Here is a 20,195-nt window from a genome sequence, read left to right as displayed (position 1 = left end):
TACCTAGTTCTTGACACTCCGCCTTGCACATGTGTAAGTACGTAGCAGGTGTATTTATGGACTCCATTTAGTTAAAATGCGGTTGCCTGCTGAGTGCTGGGCACTCTTCTAGGCCCTGAGAATATATCAGTGGACACACCAGAGGCCCTAGCCTCATAGAGCTTGCCTTCATTTGGGTTGTAGCTTTAATATATTTTCAACCTCACACCATAGTGTACAGTTGAGCCCAGGAAGTGTGTTCCATATGGTGGACCCTCTGAGCGTATGCATGCCCCAGTTTTAGAAGCATGGGTAGGAGATATGTGGGAGGCGGTGGCTCCGTGAACAGGCCAGGCCTTGGGTTGGGATTGGTGTTGTACATGATACTGTTCACTTTGTGTGTACAGTGAAGTTTCATGTAGTCATTATTTACAAACCACATGCTTGCAGTGAAAATATTTGAAACTATAAACTCCATAAGCTTTAGAATCCATTTGTTTCCATTTCTTTGATCTGATATAGAGGAGTAATTTCCTGAGAAGAGCTTTTCTTTCAAAGATGCTAGCGTATGGTTTGTATTAAAGGGGATTCTTTAGGAGAGCATTACCCTTATGAAAATAATCGTTCACAGTTAGTCCAGTTCTCTGTTTATGGAGAAGTCAAATGCATTCCAGATGGAGGAGATTGTGTAAAATGAATCTCTTGTAATGAAACTTTAAAAACAGGGACTTCCATTTCAAAATGATTGTATCAGCAGATACATCTTCCCTCAGAAAGTTTTAGTAAGAATCGCTTTTTATATTTGCTCAAATCCTTTTTTTTTCCTTTTTGCAAACTGGTTTAAGCCGATTGGGCGGTTCCCAGTTATTATGTACCTTTTGGTAGTGATTAGCCTCCAATGGTTAGAGCTCAGTAAAGGCTCCAGGTGTCCTCGCTGCCGCCTGGCTCCCAGGTTACAGTGAAAGCAGGTTAGAATTCTGCCCTCACATAGGTGTATTAGCAAGCATGCCCTAAAAACGGTTTTTAAAGTAGACTGAATGTGGTCCCTGCTCTGTCTCTCTGAAGTTCTCTCACCTAACCTTTCCCCAAAGATTTACTGAGGCAGATGTGACAGCGTCAGAGACAGAATTTGGTCCGCACCAGGCAACCAGCAGCTTGCAAATCAGTGGCTGCACACAGAACCATTTTAGAATTGAGCCTTAGGCAGCCTTCCCAAAACACTGCAGCCTCTGCGCTTTCTGGGGTCTTAATACCTTGTTCACACCAGAGTAGGGGTGTCTGTGTTTCCAATCAGTCTGTGTCTCTTCATGCCACTCATTTTACCCCAGGAATTTCTAATATCCGTTATACTAAGTAACGAGGCCACCTAGTTCACATGAAAACTCATTTTACTAATTAACAAGGCTTCTGGTGTAGTTGGACATTAAGATATCTGAAGCATTTAAAATAGCCATCTCGGGGGCTGGCCTCGTGGTTAAGTTTGTGTGCTCTGCTTCAGCGGCCTGGGGTTCGCAGTTTCGGATCTTGGGCACAGACCTACACACCTATCATCAACCCATGCTGTGGTGGTATCCCACATACAAAACAGAGAAAGATTGGCACAGCAACAATCTTCCTCACTAAAAAAAAAAAATTAAAAATGAATAAATAAAACAGCCATTGGGCCTTTGGATTAAATCCTATCTAATTACTTCTAGGATGGGTTTTCCCACTTTGGGCAAATAGCGGCCTCCAGAGTGGAGATTTTTAGTGGAATAAACTAACACACACACATAGCATACTGTCTATGCTTGGATGTTTTAAAGTAAGTGACAGATCTTGTAACAACTTTACCAAGTAGGAAGGGGAGAAATATTTTCAGAGCATGAATCAAACCTGCATTGCCCCTGGAGTAAGTTGCTAACAATCAATCTAGATTTACTTACTACAGATACTTTGTAACCACCCCAGGAAAAGTTCCAGAAAATCAATATTGATTCAGAAAGAACAAGAATCTTTAAATAAGGTAATTATCCTCTTATTTTCTTGTTAGTATCAAAATTTCCAGGTTTTCCTATCGCATCTTTTAAATGAAATTCTTAATTTCTGTTTTACATAGGAGAGAGGACTCTAGCTGTCTTTGCCAGTCAGAACTCTTGTAGTAAGCGTCTCAGCTCTTAGATTGGTACACATCGTGTGTGTGACGTCAAGATGCATATTCTATAATTAATGCATAATAGTCTTATCCTATTTTTCTATTTCTTTTTCTTTGTTTCATTGGTGAAATTCTGGTTGAATATTCTGAGTACCATAATCTGATCTATATGGAAATCAAACATAGAGAAGGCATTTCCACCATAAATCTCTTCACATAATGTTTAAAAGATTAGAGGACACACGTAAAAGTAGAACTCTTTACTTATCCACTTTAATCTAGATTTGTATTTTAATAAAAATGTTAATTCTGGAAGAGTATTTATTATATATGTGAGGAAAAAGCTTTTCAACTTAAAGATTTTATTCCCTCTTCTTCCCTGACCCCTAAGGCTGTCTAATACTGAAGTGACTTCATATCCCATGGTCTACTTCTTACCTAATTTGCCAGGGCGTCCAACTTTAAGTTATTGCTATTAGTACCATTGAGTCAATTCCAACTCCTAGCGACCTGTGTCAAAGGGGAGCCCAGAGGGGAACAGCGGAGTGGAGCCCTGCCCGGTCTTTCTGCGCCATCCTCTCACCTTCCACATTACATCAGACAGTGCTCCACTGCTGTTCACAGCGTTTTCATGGCCAATGTTTTGGACATGGGTGATCAGGTCCTTTTTCCTAGTCTGTCTTAGTCTGGAAGCTCCACTGAAACCTGTCCTCTGTGGGTGACCCTGCTGGTATTTGAAATACTGATGGCATAGCTTTCAGCATCACAGCCACACACAGCTGCCACAATGTGACAGCTGAGGGACGGTAGTGTGGTTCCCCGACTGGGAAACGAACCTGGTGTCAGTGAGAGTGCTGAATTTTAGCCACTAGGCCACCAGGGCTGGCTCCAACATTAAGGGGAATACTTAAATCTTAGATTGTTCAGGGATATTCAGTAAAGTATTTCTTTTTGGTTCTGAAATTTCACTTTGTCATGTTGTTGTCAGAGTGTTTGTGTATATCTCATAAAAGAGCTGAATGTGAGTGTTGCTTAGCATAGAGAGTTGATAATTTTCAACTTTATAAGGTTTTTTGTTTTGTTAAAGTATTTCAAAACAGAATCAAGTTTAGAGCTCTGGCTTATAACCAAGAGTTATTAGTGACTACATGTGTTGTTTTCAGAGATGCTAGTTTCTTTTGGGTATGTATAGAGCAGCTGGGGTGGGAGGAGGGTTGGAGGGACACCCCAGTCCACTCTACCTCCTCCCCACACCACAGGCTTCTACAGCCCCATCCCTTCCCTCATTCTGTCCCCTTATATTTCTCTCCCTGGCCGTTTTCATGTAGCCAAAAGACATTTCTCTGCCACTAGCCATAGTGGCTGGAGCAACTGTGGACACTGGCTATGGAAAGGAAAGGGACCTGCTTTGGCTGGGGAACTGATGAGGAAATTAGATGTTGTATGTTGGTGGCTTTGCTTGTTTAGCCAAGTTAAGTGATCCCACGTCTAAACTATTTTGGGACATTGCTTTTTAGGTTACCTGTTTAGAAGGCTAAAGCCTTAGTTTTCTTCCATTTCTCCTTTGAATCTAACTTCCTTTCTTATTTTATACTTTCCCAGGAAGTAAGGCAAAAATAAATTCACTAAGTATAAAGTGAATAGTGTTACCTTTTAGATTTTAAAGTTATTAGAGTTCAAAGTTATCAGTATAATAACTTTGTCTTATTGCCCAAGAATTTTTTTTGTTTAATGAATTTTGAACTTGTAATTTAGGGTGGTAAAGAAAAGGAATAGGAAATAGTCTAAGAAGTTAAAATCTTAAACAGCACGTTAATATGTACATAATAAAGAAGTTAGGCATGTTGTTGAAAGCTGAAAGTTTGTATTACTGGATATAACAAACTTTTTAAAGTGAAATATTTTCTTCAGTAAGAATTAGATGATACCATATGATTTTGATATGAAGTTTGAGAAAGTATTTGCTTGAGCAGTTATGTTGGCAGTGTATTCTTTGCAGCTTTGAAGTGGTAACATTGTCTTTTGACTACTGTCTCTCTCTCTTTTTTTTTTTTTTTGAGGAAGATTAACCCTGAGCTAACATCTGCCAATCCTCCTCTTTTTGCTGAGGAAGACTGGCCCTGAGCTAACATCCATGCCCATCTTCCTCTGCTTTATATGTGGGATACCTACCACGGCATGGCTTGCCAAGCAGTGCCATATTCGTACCCGGGATCCGAACTGGCGAACCCCAGGCCGCTGAAGCGGAACGTGCGCACTTAACTGCTGCACCACTGGGCCGGCCCTGACTACTGTCTCTTAAAATAGCAATTTTTTATTAATTCAATAAGGTTTTGTATAGGTAATGTGGCTACTAAAAATTTATAGAGAATTTTAACACTCAATATAAGACCAAGAACTGATTTTAGTTTTTGAGTTACTTTTTTGAGCAGTTTTACTTATGAGGACTGATAGTTTTTGAATTTTATTCTTTGTCAGGGATCTTCCAAAGAAGAAAGACATAACTGACTTGTTTTTAAAACAGAATAAAACTCATTCTCTCTTGTAATTACCATATGAATCCATTGGACCACCTTATAAATCTAAGATACATTCTGGGGTATTAGTGATCTTATTTTTTTTATATCTTAAAACATTTTGCTATTTCATCATCCTTGGAATTGATTCATCATTACTCATCACTTATTCCCAATGATTTTTAAAAAGATTAAAATAATAAGAATAATGGAATTGCCTAGAAGGATGCTACCTACAATAGTGACTATTGTGCCATCCTTTGGTTTGCTTATTGTATTGTCCAAAGTATTGCTGATCTTTCAAGAAGGTATGAAAGAAGACTAGAGATAGCATCTTCATAGTCTACTTTTAGCTTTCAGTGAAAAGTCAGAAGTTTTCATTTTCTACCCATAATTGCAAAGAGAAGAAAATTGATAGAGGAAAGCATTTCACAAGTATTAGATGAATCAGAAGATGAATACAAAGAGACAGCTAGTGCTATAGACTAATGATGACAATGAAATCGATTCTATAAGTGAAGTCTCAGGTTGAGTCTTCAGATGATAGCCTAGAATTTTCTCAAACTCCGTAACAGTATATTTCTTTCTTTTTTGTGTGTGTGAGGAAGATTGTCCCTGAGCTGACATCTGTGCCAATTTTCCTCTATTTTATGTGGGATGCCGCCACAGCATGGCTTGAGCAGTGCCAGGTCTGCGCCCAGGATCTGAACCTGCAAACCCCAGGTCACCAAAGTGGAGCACACAAACTTAAATCCTGCACCACTGGGCCGCCCAGAACAATATATTTCTAATGACAGACAGGAAATATGGCATTAGCATCCAGCTACTCATTCAATAGGAAGGACTTCCTTACTTAGTATTTTGCAACAAGAACCTGGACTGTCTGTTTTGATAAACGGACATGTGACAGTTTTCTTTCATCTTGTGTCATGTTTGTGTACAAAAATTTATCTGGTGTGGTTTCTTAATTGGACAAATGCTGAAGGCAGATGCATGTACAAAAATTATTGGAAAGAAATAGATGATGTAGAAATGAAGAAATTCAATGTATTGACCATTCTAATTGGTGCTTGTAAACCTAAGAATGGAAATGATGCAGCAAAATAAGGTCTTTTTCTCTGTAACAAAATTATGAGCTGTCAAAGCTTTTAAATATTCTTCAAGAATCGCATTCTGGCAATGCAAGGGCAATAATAAGTGAGAACCTATTGGCAGAAGAGAATAAGGGTGCCTGTACTTGCTGCTTTGAATTGCTGTTAGCCCAGAACATTGTATCTCTTGAAAATAATGGAGAGTCTTCCTTAGAGGTGGAAAGCAGATTGCAATGTATCAAGGACTACTACTCCTTGTAGTAGTTTTATTTTAAAAGAGCTTGAAAGTAATCAAGCATCAAACGTCCTTTTAAATTACCCTTTAGCTTGAAGCAAACTAATACACTTGGTAGATGGCTCAGCTCCAACAGCTCTGTTTCCGTGACGCCTTCCGCTGTTCCCACAGTGCCCCGCAGTCCTTTGGAAGTGCCCCCACCACGCTCTTCCTCAGCTGATTGAAGAGCACAGCCTCACGGTTCTACTTTAGTTTGAGGGCATTCGATTAGTATCTCTCACTACCATAATCATATTATTTACGTAAAATTGTTATTCATACAAAAGTAGTACTTACGTGATATCACGAGAGCCTGTCTCAAGAGGAGAGAAAATTTTTCTCTCATTTAAAAAAAAACATTCAAACAAAAGTCTCCTCTCTGTAAAACAAAACCAGCCAAACAAGCAAACAAACTATTGTTTTTATGTGACTCTTAATTAACAAATTCTCCATAAAATAAAAATGCTAAATGCCCACCACTGGCAGTCAGGCAGCCTCTGAGAGATGGATTTGCACTGTAGTCTCTGGTGGAATTTAAATTGCCTTGTTAAGTTTGGTGATAGAAGATCAGCTTTCAGGCTAAGGGCGTCCAGGCGTTGGTGACTTACACCATCCTAATTTCCCAGGGACACTCCAGTTTCGTATATTCTATTCTGTTGTCCACATACACTCAGTTATATCTGTTAGACCCATGTCCAGAGGGTTCTTGGTTTAGCCAGTGTTTTGATAATTCATTGTGTAGTGAGTAGCTTTTTATACATGACTGTTTCAGAGGTGGTAAGAGGCTATTTGTCACAAAATGCCTTTGCTTCTAACAGGAATCGTGCTCATCACCTCCCTCTTAAGCACTTTAGGGTTCAGTGGCACCTGAAGTGGAGTGCACATCTGTTGGTGTGTCAGACTAGCCGTGCATTTCCTGTGCAGAGCAAGGCTTTTAGATAACGTGAAATTGAGTATTTACATTTGGGTGGGGCAGAGTTAAAAGGACACTTTGGAAATGGTGAAGGAGAGAACCAAGAGGAGTGAGAAAGGAGCTGCTCATTGTGTACCTGAGGTAGAATTTATTCGTGTGAGCTGATCACAGGTTCTTCCTCCTCAAGCAGGAAATTAGTAATAGGAATTTTCCCCCCAAGTTCCTCATGTGCATTCTCTCTTCACCTTATCTTCCTTAATATTGAGCAAAAAAATATGATAGATTATTGATTTTAGAAAATTATCCTCTTTTTCATTTTTGAAAATCAACATTGTTGAGATATAATTTACATACAATAAAATATAGTTTGAAAATTTCTGTGGTAGCATCCCAATGCTGACTACTCATTTTTTCTACTCATTTTTGTACACTGAAAAAATAACATTGGGAAGGTGAGAAGTGTCCTAAAGTAGTGGGTGAGAGAACGGGCAGGTTGGGCGGAGATGTAAGGAGAAGACTGTAAAGCAAGATTTTTCACTTTAGTGAGGAAGTCACATGTTTAATTTAATAAGTTTATGGTAAATATGAGGAATAGATGTTTAATTCTATTTTTTAAATTGGCATTTATAAGGAGTCCTAAGATATTTCCCATGGTTATTTTTTAAAATAGGTTTGAGTTATATTTTGCATACAGTAAAGTTCACCCTTTTTAAGTGTGCAGTTTGATGGGTTTGTACAAATGTTTATGGTGGTATAGTCAGCACCATGCTCCAGAGAGGGAATATTTCTATTACTCCAGAAAGTTTCCTTTGGCCTTTATGTAGTCAGTTCCCTCCTCCTGCCCCTAATCCCGACAACCACTGGTCTATTGTCTGTCCCTATAGTGTTGTTTTCTTTAGAGTGTTAAGTAGATGGAGTCATATAGTGTGTAGTGTTTTATGTCTAGCTTCTTTCACACAGCATAATGCTTTTTAGATCCATTCACGTTGTTTGGTGTATTCTTGGTTTGTTCCTTTTTATTGCTCAGTAGTATTCCATGTATGAATATACCACAGTTTCTTTATCCATCTACCACTTGATGGACATTTGGGTTATTTCGATTTGGGGGCTGTTAAGAATAAAGTGGCTCTGAACATTCGTGTGCAAGTCTTTGTGTGGACACATGCTTTCATTTCTCTTGGGTAACTACCTAGGAGTGGAGTTGCTGGGTCATATGGTAATTTATATGTAACTTTATAAGAAACTGGCAAACCATTTTCCAAAGTGACTATACCATTTTACATTCTTACTGGGGTTGTATAAGAGTTCTAGTTGTTCCGTATCCTTGCTGGTCTTTGTTAAAAATTTTAGCCATTCTAGTGGGTATGTAGTCTTATCTCATTGTGCCATTTTAATTTGTATTTCCCTAATCACTGTTGATATTGAGCATCTTTTTATATATATATGTATATATATATTTTTTTAAAGATTGGCCCTGAACTAACACATCTGTTGCCTATCTTTTTTTTTTCCTTCTTCTCCCCAAAGCCCCCGAGTTAGATAGTTGTATATTCTAATTGTGGGTCCTTCTAGTTCTGCTATATGAGACGCCACCTCGGCATGGCCTGATGAGCAGTGCTAGGCTGGCGCCCAGGATCCAAAGTGGCAAAACCCTGGGCTGCCAAAGCAGAGCGCACAAACTTAACCAGTTGGCCACAGGGCCGGCCCCTCTTTTCATATATTTATTGACCATTTACATGTCTTTTTTGATGAAATATCTGTTTAAATCTCTCATCCAATTTTTTTATTGGGGTGTTTGTCTTGTTAATGAGGTCTAAGAGTGCTTTATATATTCTTGGAACAAGTCCTTTATCAGATATGTGTTTTGCAAATATTTTCTGCCAGTCTGTGCTTTCTCCTTTCATTTTCTTTTTTCTTTTTTTTTCTTTCTGCTTTTTCTCCCCAAATCCCCCCAGTACATAGTTGTATATTTTAGTTGTGGGTCCTGCTAGCTGCAGCACGTGGGACGCTGCCTCAGCATGGCCTGATGAGCAGTGCCATGTCCTCGCCCAGGACCCGAACCAGCAAAACCCTGGGCTGCTGTAGCGGAGCGCGTGACCTTAACCACTTGGCAACGGGGCCAGTCCCTCTTTTCATTTTCTTTACAGTATCTTTTGAAGAACAGAAGTTTTAATTAATGAAATCTAGTTTATCAATGTTTTACTTTATGGTTCATGCTTTTTGCATTCTATCTAAGAAATCTTTGGCTAACTTAAGATCATAGAGATTTTCTCCTGTTTTCTTTTAGAAGTTTTATAGTTTTAGCTCATACAATAGGCTTAGGTCTATGTTCTGTTTTGAGTTAACTTTTGTATATGGTGTGATGTAAAGGTCTAGTTTCTTTTCGTTTCATTTTGCATGTTTTTCAAGCACCATTTGTTGGAAAAGATTGGTCCTTTCCATGTTAAATTACCTTGGCAACTTTGTTAATGATGAATTCACTGTACGTGCGGGGTCTATTTCTGGACTCTATTCTTTTCCATTGATCTGTATCTCTATCCTTACACTGATTCCACACTGACTTAATAAATTTATAGCTTTTTGAAATAGAAAAGTGTGAGTCCTCGAGCTCTGGTCTTCTTTCTCAAAATTATTGTGATTTTTCCGGATCCTTTTCATTTCCCTCTGAATTTTAGAATCAGCTTGTCCGTTTCCACAAAGAAAGCCCCCCAGTCTCTTTGCTGTTCTCCTGGTGTCAGTCCTTGGCAGTCCTGGAGGAAGCCATTCTTGGTCATTGTTACGTTTCTTTGTTTTACAGAGTTTTTAGTTTGGTCTTTTGTATCTATATTTGTAAGTAAGATATTAGCTTTTATTTTGCTTTCCCTTTTTTATATCTACCAGTTTGTGTATTCAGCGTTGTGATAACTTTATAAAAGAATTATGAAATAATCACTATTTTCTCTTTCCCTAAAACGGTTATGTAGTAACTCAATTAAATATTCCTTAGGAATTTGCAAAATGGTTTCATAAGACCAACTTATCATTTTTAAAGAAGAAATTACATTTCATTATTTTTGTGATTATGGTCTATTCAAGTTTTCTCTTGTTTTTTTCTTGATTGGATTTCTGTTTTCCTAGGAAATCATCTATGTTATTCAGTTTTTCAAACCTATCATTATAGGACTGAATATAATGCACCTTTAAAGCTATTAAAATCTCTCATATCTCAGATTATTTAGGAGAGCTTTTAAAAAGTTCTAAATGATTAGGGTTTCGTTTTTATTATGTTATAGCCCGAGAAGGTATCCTGTCCTATTGCTACTTTCTTGAAATTTGTTGAAGCTTTTTCTTTTTATTCGGAGCAATATCTAAAATCCATTTTTGTAACTAGTTCATGGATACTTGGCAGGGCGCATTAGCTTAGTGTTTTATTATAGTGTTTAAATCCTCTATGTCTTTATTTATTTTCAATTTTCTCTTTGTAATTTATTTTCAGGGGAAGTTTATTCGGATCAACTTTGATGTAACTGGCTATATCGTTGGGGCCAACATTGAAACATGTATCCTTTTTCATAATCGCATAATCCAAAATGAAGAATGATTTCATCTTCCTGCAGCCTCATGTCAGTGCTCTATGGTATCTCTCCCATTATCCAGATGATAAAACTTAAGCCCAGAGAGATTGTGACTTGTTCAGATACTTTCAACTACTGAATATTAACTCCAAAGTGGTGTTCTGTTGTTGTTTTTAACACCAAGTCATAACCTATTGACATGGCTGGGGAAATGGAGAGTCCTACGGAGGTGAAGATTGCCTACCTGTACGTCAACCCAGGAAATGGGTGTGTGCTGTAAGGACGTTTAAGTGAAAACTGTCATGTTGAACTGCTCTTCAGTTTTTGTTAGCCCGTTTTTTACCATTCGCTTCTGATATTGGTGGGGTGAGCATGTACCCATTGAAACAAGCCTTCTAAAAGTACAGAGTTACAGTAATTTCAGTTAGTGTTAAGCAGAATAAAACTAGAGAAAAAAGAAGTCAAATACATAGAATGGCCTTAAGAAATGATAGGTATATAATTAATTTGATTAAGGAGATAATAAAATAGAAATGATCCTGAATAGGAAGGATACAATTGGCAATTCTCTGATTACTTGCTAGAATAATCTCCAGTGATAGAAATACATTGTTTCTACCCCTCAGGTGAGGGATAGATCAAAATTTTCCTGTTCATTCAGAACTGCATTTTGTGTTTCTAATTATACTCAGAGCCAGACAACACAAGAAGTGCTTAAAAATGGCAGGGGACTAGATGTAGAGTTACTTCATATTGGTCTGTTACAGCATAATTCATATGAATGTGTTTTTCTCCAAATGTGGAGGATATGTTTGAGATAGTCTGATTTAAAATGGAGGCTGTATGGCACAGAATTAATTCACTTTGGCAGCCCCAGGGAGGGTTTGCTGCAGAAGAGGCGATCATCTTCCACAGCAGTGAATCTGAGATTCTGTGAGAGCCCAGTGTGACTGTCGACCCAGAGACACAGCAGGAGCATCAAGGCACGGGGGACGGAGAGCTCAAATAGGCCTCAGATCCGTACCCTGAGTACACAGGCGGATGTGCATTGCTCTGAAATGCAGGAGCTGGTTGGAGGCCGGGCTGCTTGCTCTGTGGGAAGCACAGGCGGGGTAGGTGGCAGCAGGGTCTAGGTACCGGCGGCAGCGGTTCTCCAGAGCAGGGAAGGAAAGGCGGTGGTGAATCTGGTAGTAGCTATCTCAAGGCATTATTTGGAAATTTTGTGTGAGGTGATGAATGTAAGGTGGCTAGCAAGAGAAGGCGGCTTTCAAGAGAGGGAGGCCCTCGTGGGTAGTACAGTGACTAAGCACGTACATTTTGGAGTCCAACCAAGTTTGGATTCCTAGCTTTGCCACTTATTACCCATACCATTTTGACTAATTCTTTGTGCGTTGGTTTCCTTATTTGTAAAATTGTAATAACAGTTCTGATAGTATAAGGCTTTTCCTGCCTTAAACAATGCTGCTTCATTTTTTATAGCTTCTTACAGTTCTTTGTATAGAGAGCTGTGTTCTTTGAATGTAAGCCAAATTAGGGGTAGGGTGAAGTGGAGTGGGGTGAGGGAAGCACTCTGATCTATTTTTTTTCTGAGGAAGATTAGCCCTGAGCTAACTACTGCCAATCCTCTTTTTGCTGAGGAAGACTGGCCCTGAGCTAACATCCGTGCCCATCTTCCTCTACTTTATATGTGTGACGCCTACCACAGCATGGCTTTTGCCAAGCAGTGCCATGTCCGTACCCGGGATCTGAACCAGCAAACCCCGGGCCACTGAGAAGCGGAACAGGCAAACTTAACCGCTGGGCCACCAGGCCAGCCCCACACTCTGATCTTTAAGTTCCCTCCCAGTCTAGAGATTCTAGAAGATTAGTGAGAAACATAAATTGCATGTATTTTCTTTTTCCACTTACAAAGTTCAGTCTTTTAGAATGGTTCATTGCAGGATAGTTGATATATATCAGAGACAGAAAACGGTTTATGAATTGTTTGTATAGACACTGCAAGAGGACCACCTTTTCAATTTAACCCTTAACCCTTTGCTCAGACCTTCTGGAAAAATCTCGTGCTGTGCGTCAAGCAAAAGATGAGCGTACTTTTCATATCTTCTACCAGTTGTTATCTGGAGCAGGAGAACATCTAAAGTGTAAGTTACAAAGATTTTTACTGTTTTATATTCATTTGAATATCTTTTTTAATATTAAATTTATTTTGAGAAACAGAGATAACAGTTTTGGGAAACAGTGGTTTTATACACACAAACCAAAATTCTAGCTGGTTAAATCGAGAAAATGAAAATGAACTTCTAAGCCATGGAATAAGGACTTTGTTTTTATTATTTATTTTATTTTATTTTGTTGAGGTCATAATAGTTTATAACATTGTGAAATTTCAGTTGTGCATTATTATTTGTCAGTCACCATATAAATGTGCCTCTTTACCCCTTATGCCCACCCCTCAACCCCCTTCCTCTCTGGTAACCACTAATCTGTTTTCATTGTCCATGTGTTAGTTTATCTTCCACATATGAGTGAAATCATATGGTGTTTATCTTTCTCTATCTAGCTTATTTCACCTGACATAACACCCTCAAGGTCCATCCATGTTGTTGTGAATGGGACAATTTTGTCTTTTTTTATGCCTGAGTAGTATTCCATTGTATATGTATACACCACATCTTTATCCATTCATCAGTCGATGGGCTCTTGGGTTGCTTCCACGTCTTGGCTATTGTGAATAATGCTGCAGTGAACATAGGGGTGGATAAGTCTCTTTGAATTGTTGATTTCAACTTCTTTGGATAAATACCCAGTAGTGGCATAGCTGGGTCATATGGTAGTTCTATTTTTAATTTTTTGAGAAATCTCCATACTGTTTTCCATAGTGGCTGCACCAGTTTGCATTCCCACCAGCAGTGTATAAGGGTTCCCTTTTCTCCACATCCTCTCCAACATTTGTTATTTTTTGTCTTGGTAATTATAGCCATTGTAATGGATATAAGGTGATATCTCAGTGTAGTTTGATTTGCATTTCCCTGATGATTAGTGATGTTGAACATCTTTTCATGTCCCTATTGGCCATCTGTATATCTTCTTTTGAAAAATGCCTGTTCAGATCCTCTGCCCATTTTTTTTTTTAAGATTTTATTTTTTTCCTTTTTCTCCCCAAAGCCCCCCGGTACATAGTTGTGTATTCTTCATTGTGGGTTCTTCTAGTTGTGGCATGTGGGACGCTGCCTCAGCGTGGTCTGATGAGCAGTGCCATGTCCGCGCCCAGGATTCGAACTAACGAAACACTGGGCCGCCTGCAGCGGAGCGCGCGAACTTAACCACTCGGCCACGGGGCCAGCCCCCTTTTGCCCATTTTTTGATCAGATTGTTTGTTTTTTTGTTGTTGAGTTGTGTGAGTTCTTTATATATTTTGGAGATTAACCCCTTGTCAGATATATGATGTGCAAATATTTTCTCCTAGTTGGTGGGTTATCTTTTTGTTTTGTTTCTGATTTCCTTTGCCTTGCAGAAGCTCTGTAGTGTGATGAAGTCCTATTTGTTTATTTTTTCTTTTGCTTCCCTTGCCTTAGTAGACATGATATTCAAAAAGAACCTTCTAAGATGTCAAAGAGTGTACTGCCTATATATTCTTCTAGGAGTTTTATGTTTTCACGTCTTAGCTTCAAGTCTTTAATCCATTTTGAGTTAATTTTTGTGTATGGTGGAAGATAATGGTCTACTTTCATTCTCTTGCATGTGGCTGTCCAGTTTTCCCAACACCATTTACTGAAGAGACTTTGCTTTCTCCATTGTATGTTCTTGGCTCCTTTGTTGAAGATTAGCTGTCCATAGATGTGTGGTTTTATTTCTCAGCTTTCAATTTTGTTCTGTTAATCTGTGTGTCTGTTTTTGTACCAGGACCGTGCTGTTTTGATTACTATAGCTTTGTAGTATATTTTGAAGTCAGGAACTGTGATGCCTCCAGCTTTGTTCCTTTTTCTCAGGATTGCTTTGGCTATTCAGGGTCTTTCGCTGCCCCATATGAATTTTAGGATTCTTTGTTCTCTTTCTGTGAAGAATCTCATTGGGATTCTGATTGGGATTGCATTGGATCTGTAGATAGCTCTAGGTAGTATGGATATTTTAACTTGTTTATTCTTCCAATCCATGTGCATGGAATATCTTTCCATTTCTTTGTGTCATCACCGATTGCTTACAGTAATATCTTATAAGTTTTCATTGTATAGGTCTTCCTCCATCTCCTTGCTTAAATTTATTCATAGATATTTTATTCTTTTTTTGTGATTGTAAATGGAATTGTATTCTTGAGTTCTCTTTCTGTTATTTCATTATTAGAGTATAGAAATGCCACGGATTTTTGTAAGTTGATTTTGTACCCTGTAACTTTGCTATAGTTCTAATAGTTTTCCAGTGGATTCTTTAGGGTTTTCTATATATAAAATCATGTCATCTGCAAACAGTGAGAGTTTCACTTCTTTATTGCCAATTTGGGTACCCTTTATTTCTTTTTCTTGCCTAATTGCTCTGGCCAAAACCTCCAGTACTATGTTGAATAAGAGTGGTGAGGGGCTGGCCCAGTGACTTAGCAATTAAGTGCACATGTTCCGCTTCAGTGGCCCGGGGTTCACCGGTTCAGATCCCGGGTGCGGACGTGGCACCGCTTGTCAAGCCATGCTGTGGTAGACGTCCCACATATAAAGTAGAGGAAAATGGGCATGGATGTTAGCTCAGGGCCAGTCTTCCTCAGCAAAAAGAGGAGGATTGGCAGCAGATGTTAGCTTAGGGCTAATCTTCCTCAAAAAAAAAAAGAGTGGTGAGAGTGGGCATCCTTGTCTTGTTCCTGTTCCTAGAGGGATGGCTTTCAGCTTTTCCCTGTTGAGTATGATGTGGGTTTGTCATATAAGGCCTTCATTATATTGAGGTACTTTCCTTCTATACCCATTTTATTGAGAATTTTTATCATAAGCGATGTTGGAGCTTGTCAAATGCTTTCTCTGCATCTATTAAGATAATCATGTGGTTTTTATTCCTCATTTTGTTAATGTGGTGTGTATCACATTGATTGATTTGCAGATGTTGAACCATCCCTGCATCCCTGGTAGAAATCCCACTTGATCATGGTGTACGATCCTTTTAATGTACTGCTATATTCGGTTTGCCAATATTTTGTTGAGGATTTTTGCGTCTATGTTCATCAGCGATATCGGCCTATAATTTTCCTTCTTTGTGTTCTCCTTGTCTGGCTTTGGGATCAGGGTGATGTTGGCCATGTGAAATGTGTTAGGAAGTGTTCCATCTTCTTTGATTTTTTTGGAGTAGTTTGAGAAGGATAGGTATTAAGTCTTCTTTGAATGTTTGGTAGAATTCTCCAGAGAAGCCATCTGGAGCCACTTTTATTTTTTAGGAGATTCTTCTTTGTGGTTTCAATCTCTTTACTTGTGATTGGTCTGTTCAGACTCTCTATTTCTTCTTGATTCAGTTTGGGGAGGTTGTATGAGTCTAAGAATTTATCCGTTTCTTCTAGGTTGTCCAATTTGTTGGCATATAGTTTTTCATAGTATTTTCTTATAATCCTTTGTATTTCTGTGGTATCTGTTGTAATTTCTCCTCTTTCATTTCTAATTTTATTTATTTGAGCCTTCTTTCTTTTTTTCTTAGTGAGTCTGGCTAGGGATTTGTCAATTTTATCTTCTCAAAGAGCCAGCTCTTAGTTTCATTGATCCTTTCTACTGTTTATTTTGGTTTCTATTTCTTTTATTTCTGCTCTAATTTTTATTATTTCCCTCCTTCTGCTGACTTTGGGCTGTTTCTTCTTCTTTTTCTAGTTCTTGTTAGGTGTGGTTTAAGATTGCTTGTTTGAGATTTTTCTTGTTCTTTAACGTGGGCCTGTATTGCTCTGAATTTCCCTCTTAGGACCACTTTTGCTGCATCCCATATGAGTTGGTATGGTGTATTTTCATTTTCATTTGTCTCCAGATTTTTTTTAAATTAACTTTTAAAAAAAATTTTTTTGTGAGGAAAATTGACCTTGAGCTAACATCCGTTGCCAGTCTTCCTGTTTTTGCTTGAGGAGGATTGTCCCTGAGGTAACATCTGTGCCAGTCTTCCTCTATTCTGTATATGGGATGCTGCCACAGCATGGCTTGATGAGCAGTGTGTAGATCCGTGCCCAGGATCAAACCCACTAATCCTGGGCTGCCAAAGCAGAGCATGCGAACTTAACCACAACCCCACCCAGCCAGCCCATCTCCGGATATTTTTTGATAACTTGTTTAATTTCTTCAATGACCCATTCATTGTTCAGTAGCATGTTGTTTGTCTCCACATATTTGTCACTTTCCCAGCTTTTTTCTTGTAGTCAATTTCTAGTTTCATAGCATTATGGTCGGAAAAGATGCTGGATATGATTTCAAGCTTCTTAAATTTATTGAGGCTTGCCTTATTTCCCAGCATATTGTCTATCTTTGAGAATGTTCCATTTGTACTTGAGAAGAATGTGTTTTCTGTTGTTTTTGGATGGAGCGTTCTTATATATATATCTGTTAAGTACAACTGGTCTAGTTTTTTGTTTAATTCTACTATTTCTTTGTTGGCTTTCTGTCTGGATGATCTATCCATTGATGTAAGTTGGGTGTTCAGGTCTCCTACTATTATTGTGTTGCTGTTAATATCTCCTTTTAGATTTGTTAATAGTTGCTCTATGTACAATAACTACTTTATTTTAAGTAGCAGGTATTTGAGTAGTGTTATCTTTTGTACCTTTATTTCTTTTCTTTTAAAATAATTTTAAATTAGAAGACAAGTGACACATTTTTATTCAAATTGTTTCAATGTTTATAAATATCAAAGTAATAAAAAATAAATTTACTTGATAAAATTAAGCTGAATAAATATGTTTATTCCTAGATTTACAACTGAATATATGTTATGCTTGCACTAGTACTAGAAACAGTGTTTGTGGATTTTGTTTATTTATTTGGTCATGAATCACAAAGACTGGAAATTGAGACTTGGACAGGGTGAAAAGTACCTCTGTTCTGAGTCAGAATCTGCTAGGTCAGAATACATGAGGGAGAGGAGAAAATGCACAACTTTCTGATTTCTTCTGCATCTCAAAGTCAATGCTGCTTCTGTGTAATTAGTATATATATTATCTAGATAGCACAATAGACACATAAAACACAGTAATATTTGTTTTCATCTGGGGTATAGACTTTTGCTAACCACAGACATCTCTGACAGCATTGAATTAATTAGAGAAAGACCTGCAGGGAAAAGAAATAAGCAACAAATAAATAGAGTAATTGCCAATGAGAGGCTATAATTCAAGATTATACAGTAGGTAATGTGAAGAGGAGAAAACTCTCAGGCTTTCAGACCGGCAATCACTGAAGTAGTGATGAATCAAAAAAAAATAAATAAAAGTGTTAAAAGAAGGAGATGGGAAAAGAAAGCGGGCAATTCCCAGTCGAAATAACATGAAATGTAGTTGAGAATTAAGGGATGGGGTGCTCAGCAAAACTTCTCTGCAGGAGAGCCAGTGACAGAGAAAGCTGGCAGCACGTGAGGATGTCTCTTGCAGGGATATTATCAGTTTTGATCACTCCTGAAAAACATCCTTCTGCTCTCAAGAGCACATTTCTCAAAAGAGTAAGTTCTGTTCTAACTCATGGCCCCTAAAGTACGAGTAGTCAATGGGCGTGTCCATTGTAACATTCTGCCATGCTATTATGTGTTGCACGTCACTCTCAAAGGCAAATTTACCGCTAAACAAACTGGCTTGGAGAGAGGGTTTCCGGGCGCTGGCTAGGCTCAGGACTTGCCTGATCCCTACGCTACACTTTCTACGTCTGGGTCTTTGTCTGTGTCCATTTAGTCTTCATATCAACTTTGTAGTGTTTGCTATAAAGTACTTGCCAAGATAGGAATATAGAATATGAGTTTAAAAGCTTTCCCTCAAAAGATGGCTAAAATATTTAAATGTGAAAACAATGAAGTTTAGTTATCTGGAAGATTAACATGATTTTCCAGCTATCTAATTTCAAATATAATATTGTGCAAACCACTGTGCCAAAAAACTCCTGTTGAGATTTTTGTGGTTTACGTCATCATTTTCCTTCATTGATACAGATAATGGGAAACTATATGTTTGTATATTTAACATGAATATAAAAAGAAATAAAAAGTATGTAATGGTTATGGATTGGATGACGAGCTGCTGCTCTTCTGCGATATCAGTCCAATTTGAATGTGGATGTGCTTTTCATTAAATTGTATTCCTTTATATTTTCTTTTAGCTGATTTGCTCCTTGAAGGATTTAATAACTACAGATTTCTCTCCAATGGCTATATTCCTATTCCGGGACAGCAAGACAAAGATAACTTTCAGGAGACAATGGAAGCGATGCATATAATGGGCTTCTCTCACGAAGAGATTCTGTGTATGTGTGATTTGTCTAAGATTCTGATACTTTCATAAGACACATAAATTGGGGGTAAATAACCTAAACTAGAAAATGATTGAGGAACGGATGAGAACTGCCTGTAATTTTATGAAATCTTGAAACATATCCTACTGAAAAGTTTTGTTTAACTAAAATTTGGCACAAAATAAATCAGAATTTGTCTCTGCTACATTTTAATGCAATATTTTAATCAATTTTTTTCTTTTTATTACAATATAAAGCAATGCTTAAAGTAGTGTCTTCAGTGCTGCAGTTTGGAAATATTTCTTTCAAAAAGGAGCGAAATACCGATCAAGCTTCCATGCCAGAAAATACAGGTAAAATGATGAGCGTTAGTTTTATTTCTATTTAGACAGTTTGCTGCAGTGTTCCCCAGGAACATGTTCCTGTGCAGGCGTAGAAGCACTGCTGGCATGTGTCCGCGAGACTCTGCGGAGCAGGGTGGCAGCCCTGTGTGCCTGCATAGGGCCAGTCTGTTCCATCAGTGAGGGAAGAGAGCAAGGGGTGGGACGGACAGTGGCGGTGGAGACTCTGCTGTAGCTTTGGGAGATGTTAGGTCTTGGGGGACGATGGGGACACAAGCTGCAGAGACCACACAGCTCCTCGGAAAGGGAGCTGCACCTGCTGAGTTCCAGTCGGTTTTTACCTTGCCAGGAATATAGGCCCACTGTTGCCAAATATAATTGATTTTTCAAAGAAATCTAGATTTTAGTATGAAATCTTCCAGCTTTTAAATGTTGAAAATGGAGTTAAATTTACACTGGTCAGGAACAAAAGTTTGTGAACCAAAAAAATGTATTTGCAGGCCTTGTGAAGTCTGCGTCTGATGGTCTAGAGATAAAAAGAAAATTGGGAAATCTCCATATTGACTAGGATGCTCGGTTACTGACTATGTTGTCTTGCTTCCCATGAGCATCCACATCCACCATGGACAGTGAAGGCTGACGTAAATCACATTATCTGCCCTGGAAAGAGTCCTTGTATGTAACCAATTTGAGGCTTCTTAACCAGTCAGTTCTGTGGAACCCTTTTAAGGACTGTCTCTGTCCTGATGCCTCATCGTCACCATTTCCGACCGAGCCTTTGCATCTTAGAGTTTTGGATTTCCAGGACAGTTACATATTTCATGCAGTCAAAGCAGTTTAATTGACGTTTGGGCCTACTTCCTCCATGTAGCTTTCACATGGTTAAATAAGACTTAAAATCAAGCAATTTAAGATTTAGAGCAAGGCATGGATTAGTATACAGCTTTGCTTTGAAATC

General features: G+C 38.4%; 1 protein-coding gene across 18 annotated transcripts in view; it reads left to right on the top strand.

Moving 5' to 3' along the window:
• The window catches only part of MYH10 (myosin heavy chain 10), a 145,974-nt gene that overhangs the window by 53,722 nt on the left and 72,057 nt on the right, over positions 1 to 20,195 (top strand). For all 18 annotated transcript variants that reach the window (XM_070563363.1, XM_008532431.2, XM_008532430.2 and 15 more), the window contains 4 exons: positions 10,383 to 10,446; positions 12,504 to 12,602; positions 18,765 to 18,908; positions 19,154 to 19,249. In XM_070563363.1, the coding sequence (XP_070419464.1) occupies positions 10,383 to 10,446; positions 12,504 to 12,602; positions 18,765 to 18,908; positions 19,154 to 19,249 (403 nt within the window). The remainder of the gene's footprint in view (positions 1 to 10,382; positions 10,447 to 12,503; positions 12,603 to 18,764; positions 18,909 to 19,153; positions 19,250 to 20,195) is intronic.

Source organism: Equus przewalskii, chromosome 10 (genome assembly GCF_037783145.1).
Source record: "Equus przewalskii isolate Varuska chromosome 10, EquPr2, whole genome shotgun sequence".
NCBI classification, from domain to species: Eukaryota; Metazoa; Chordata; class Mammalia; order Perissodactyla; family Equidae; genus Equus; species Equus przewalskii.
This window is presented reverse-complemented; position numbering and strand designations above follow the sequence as displayed.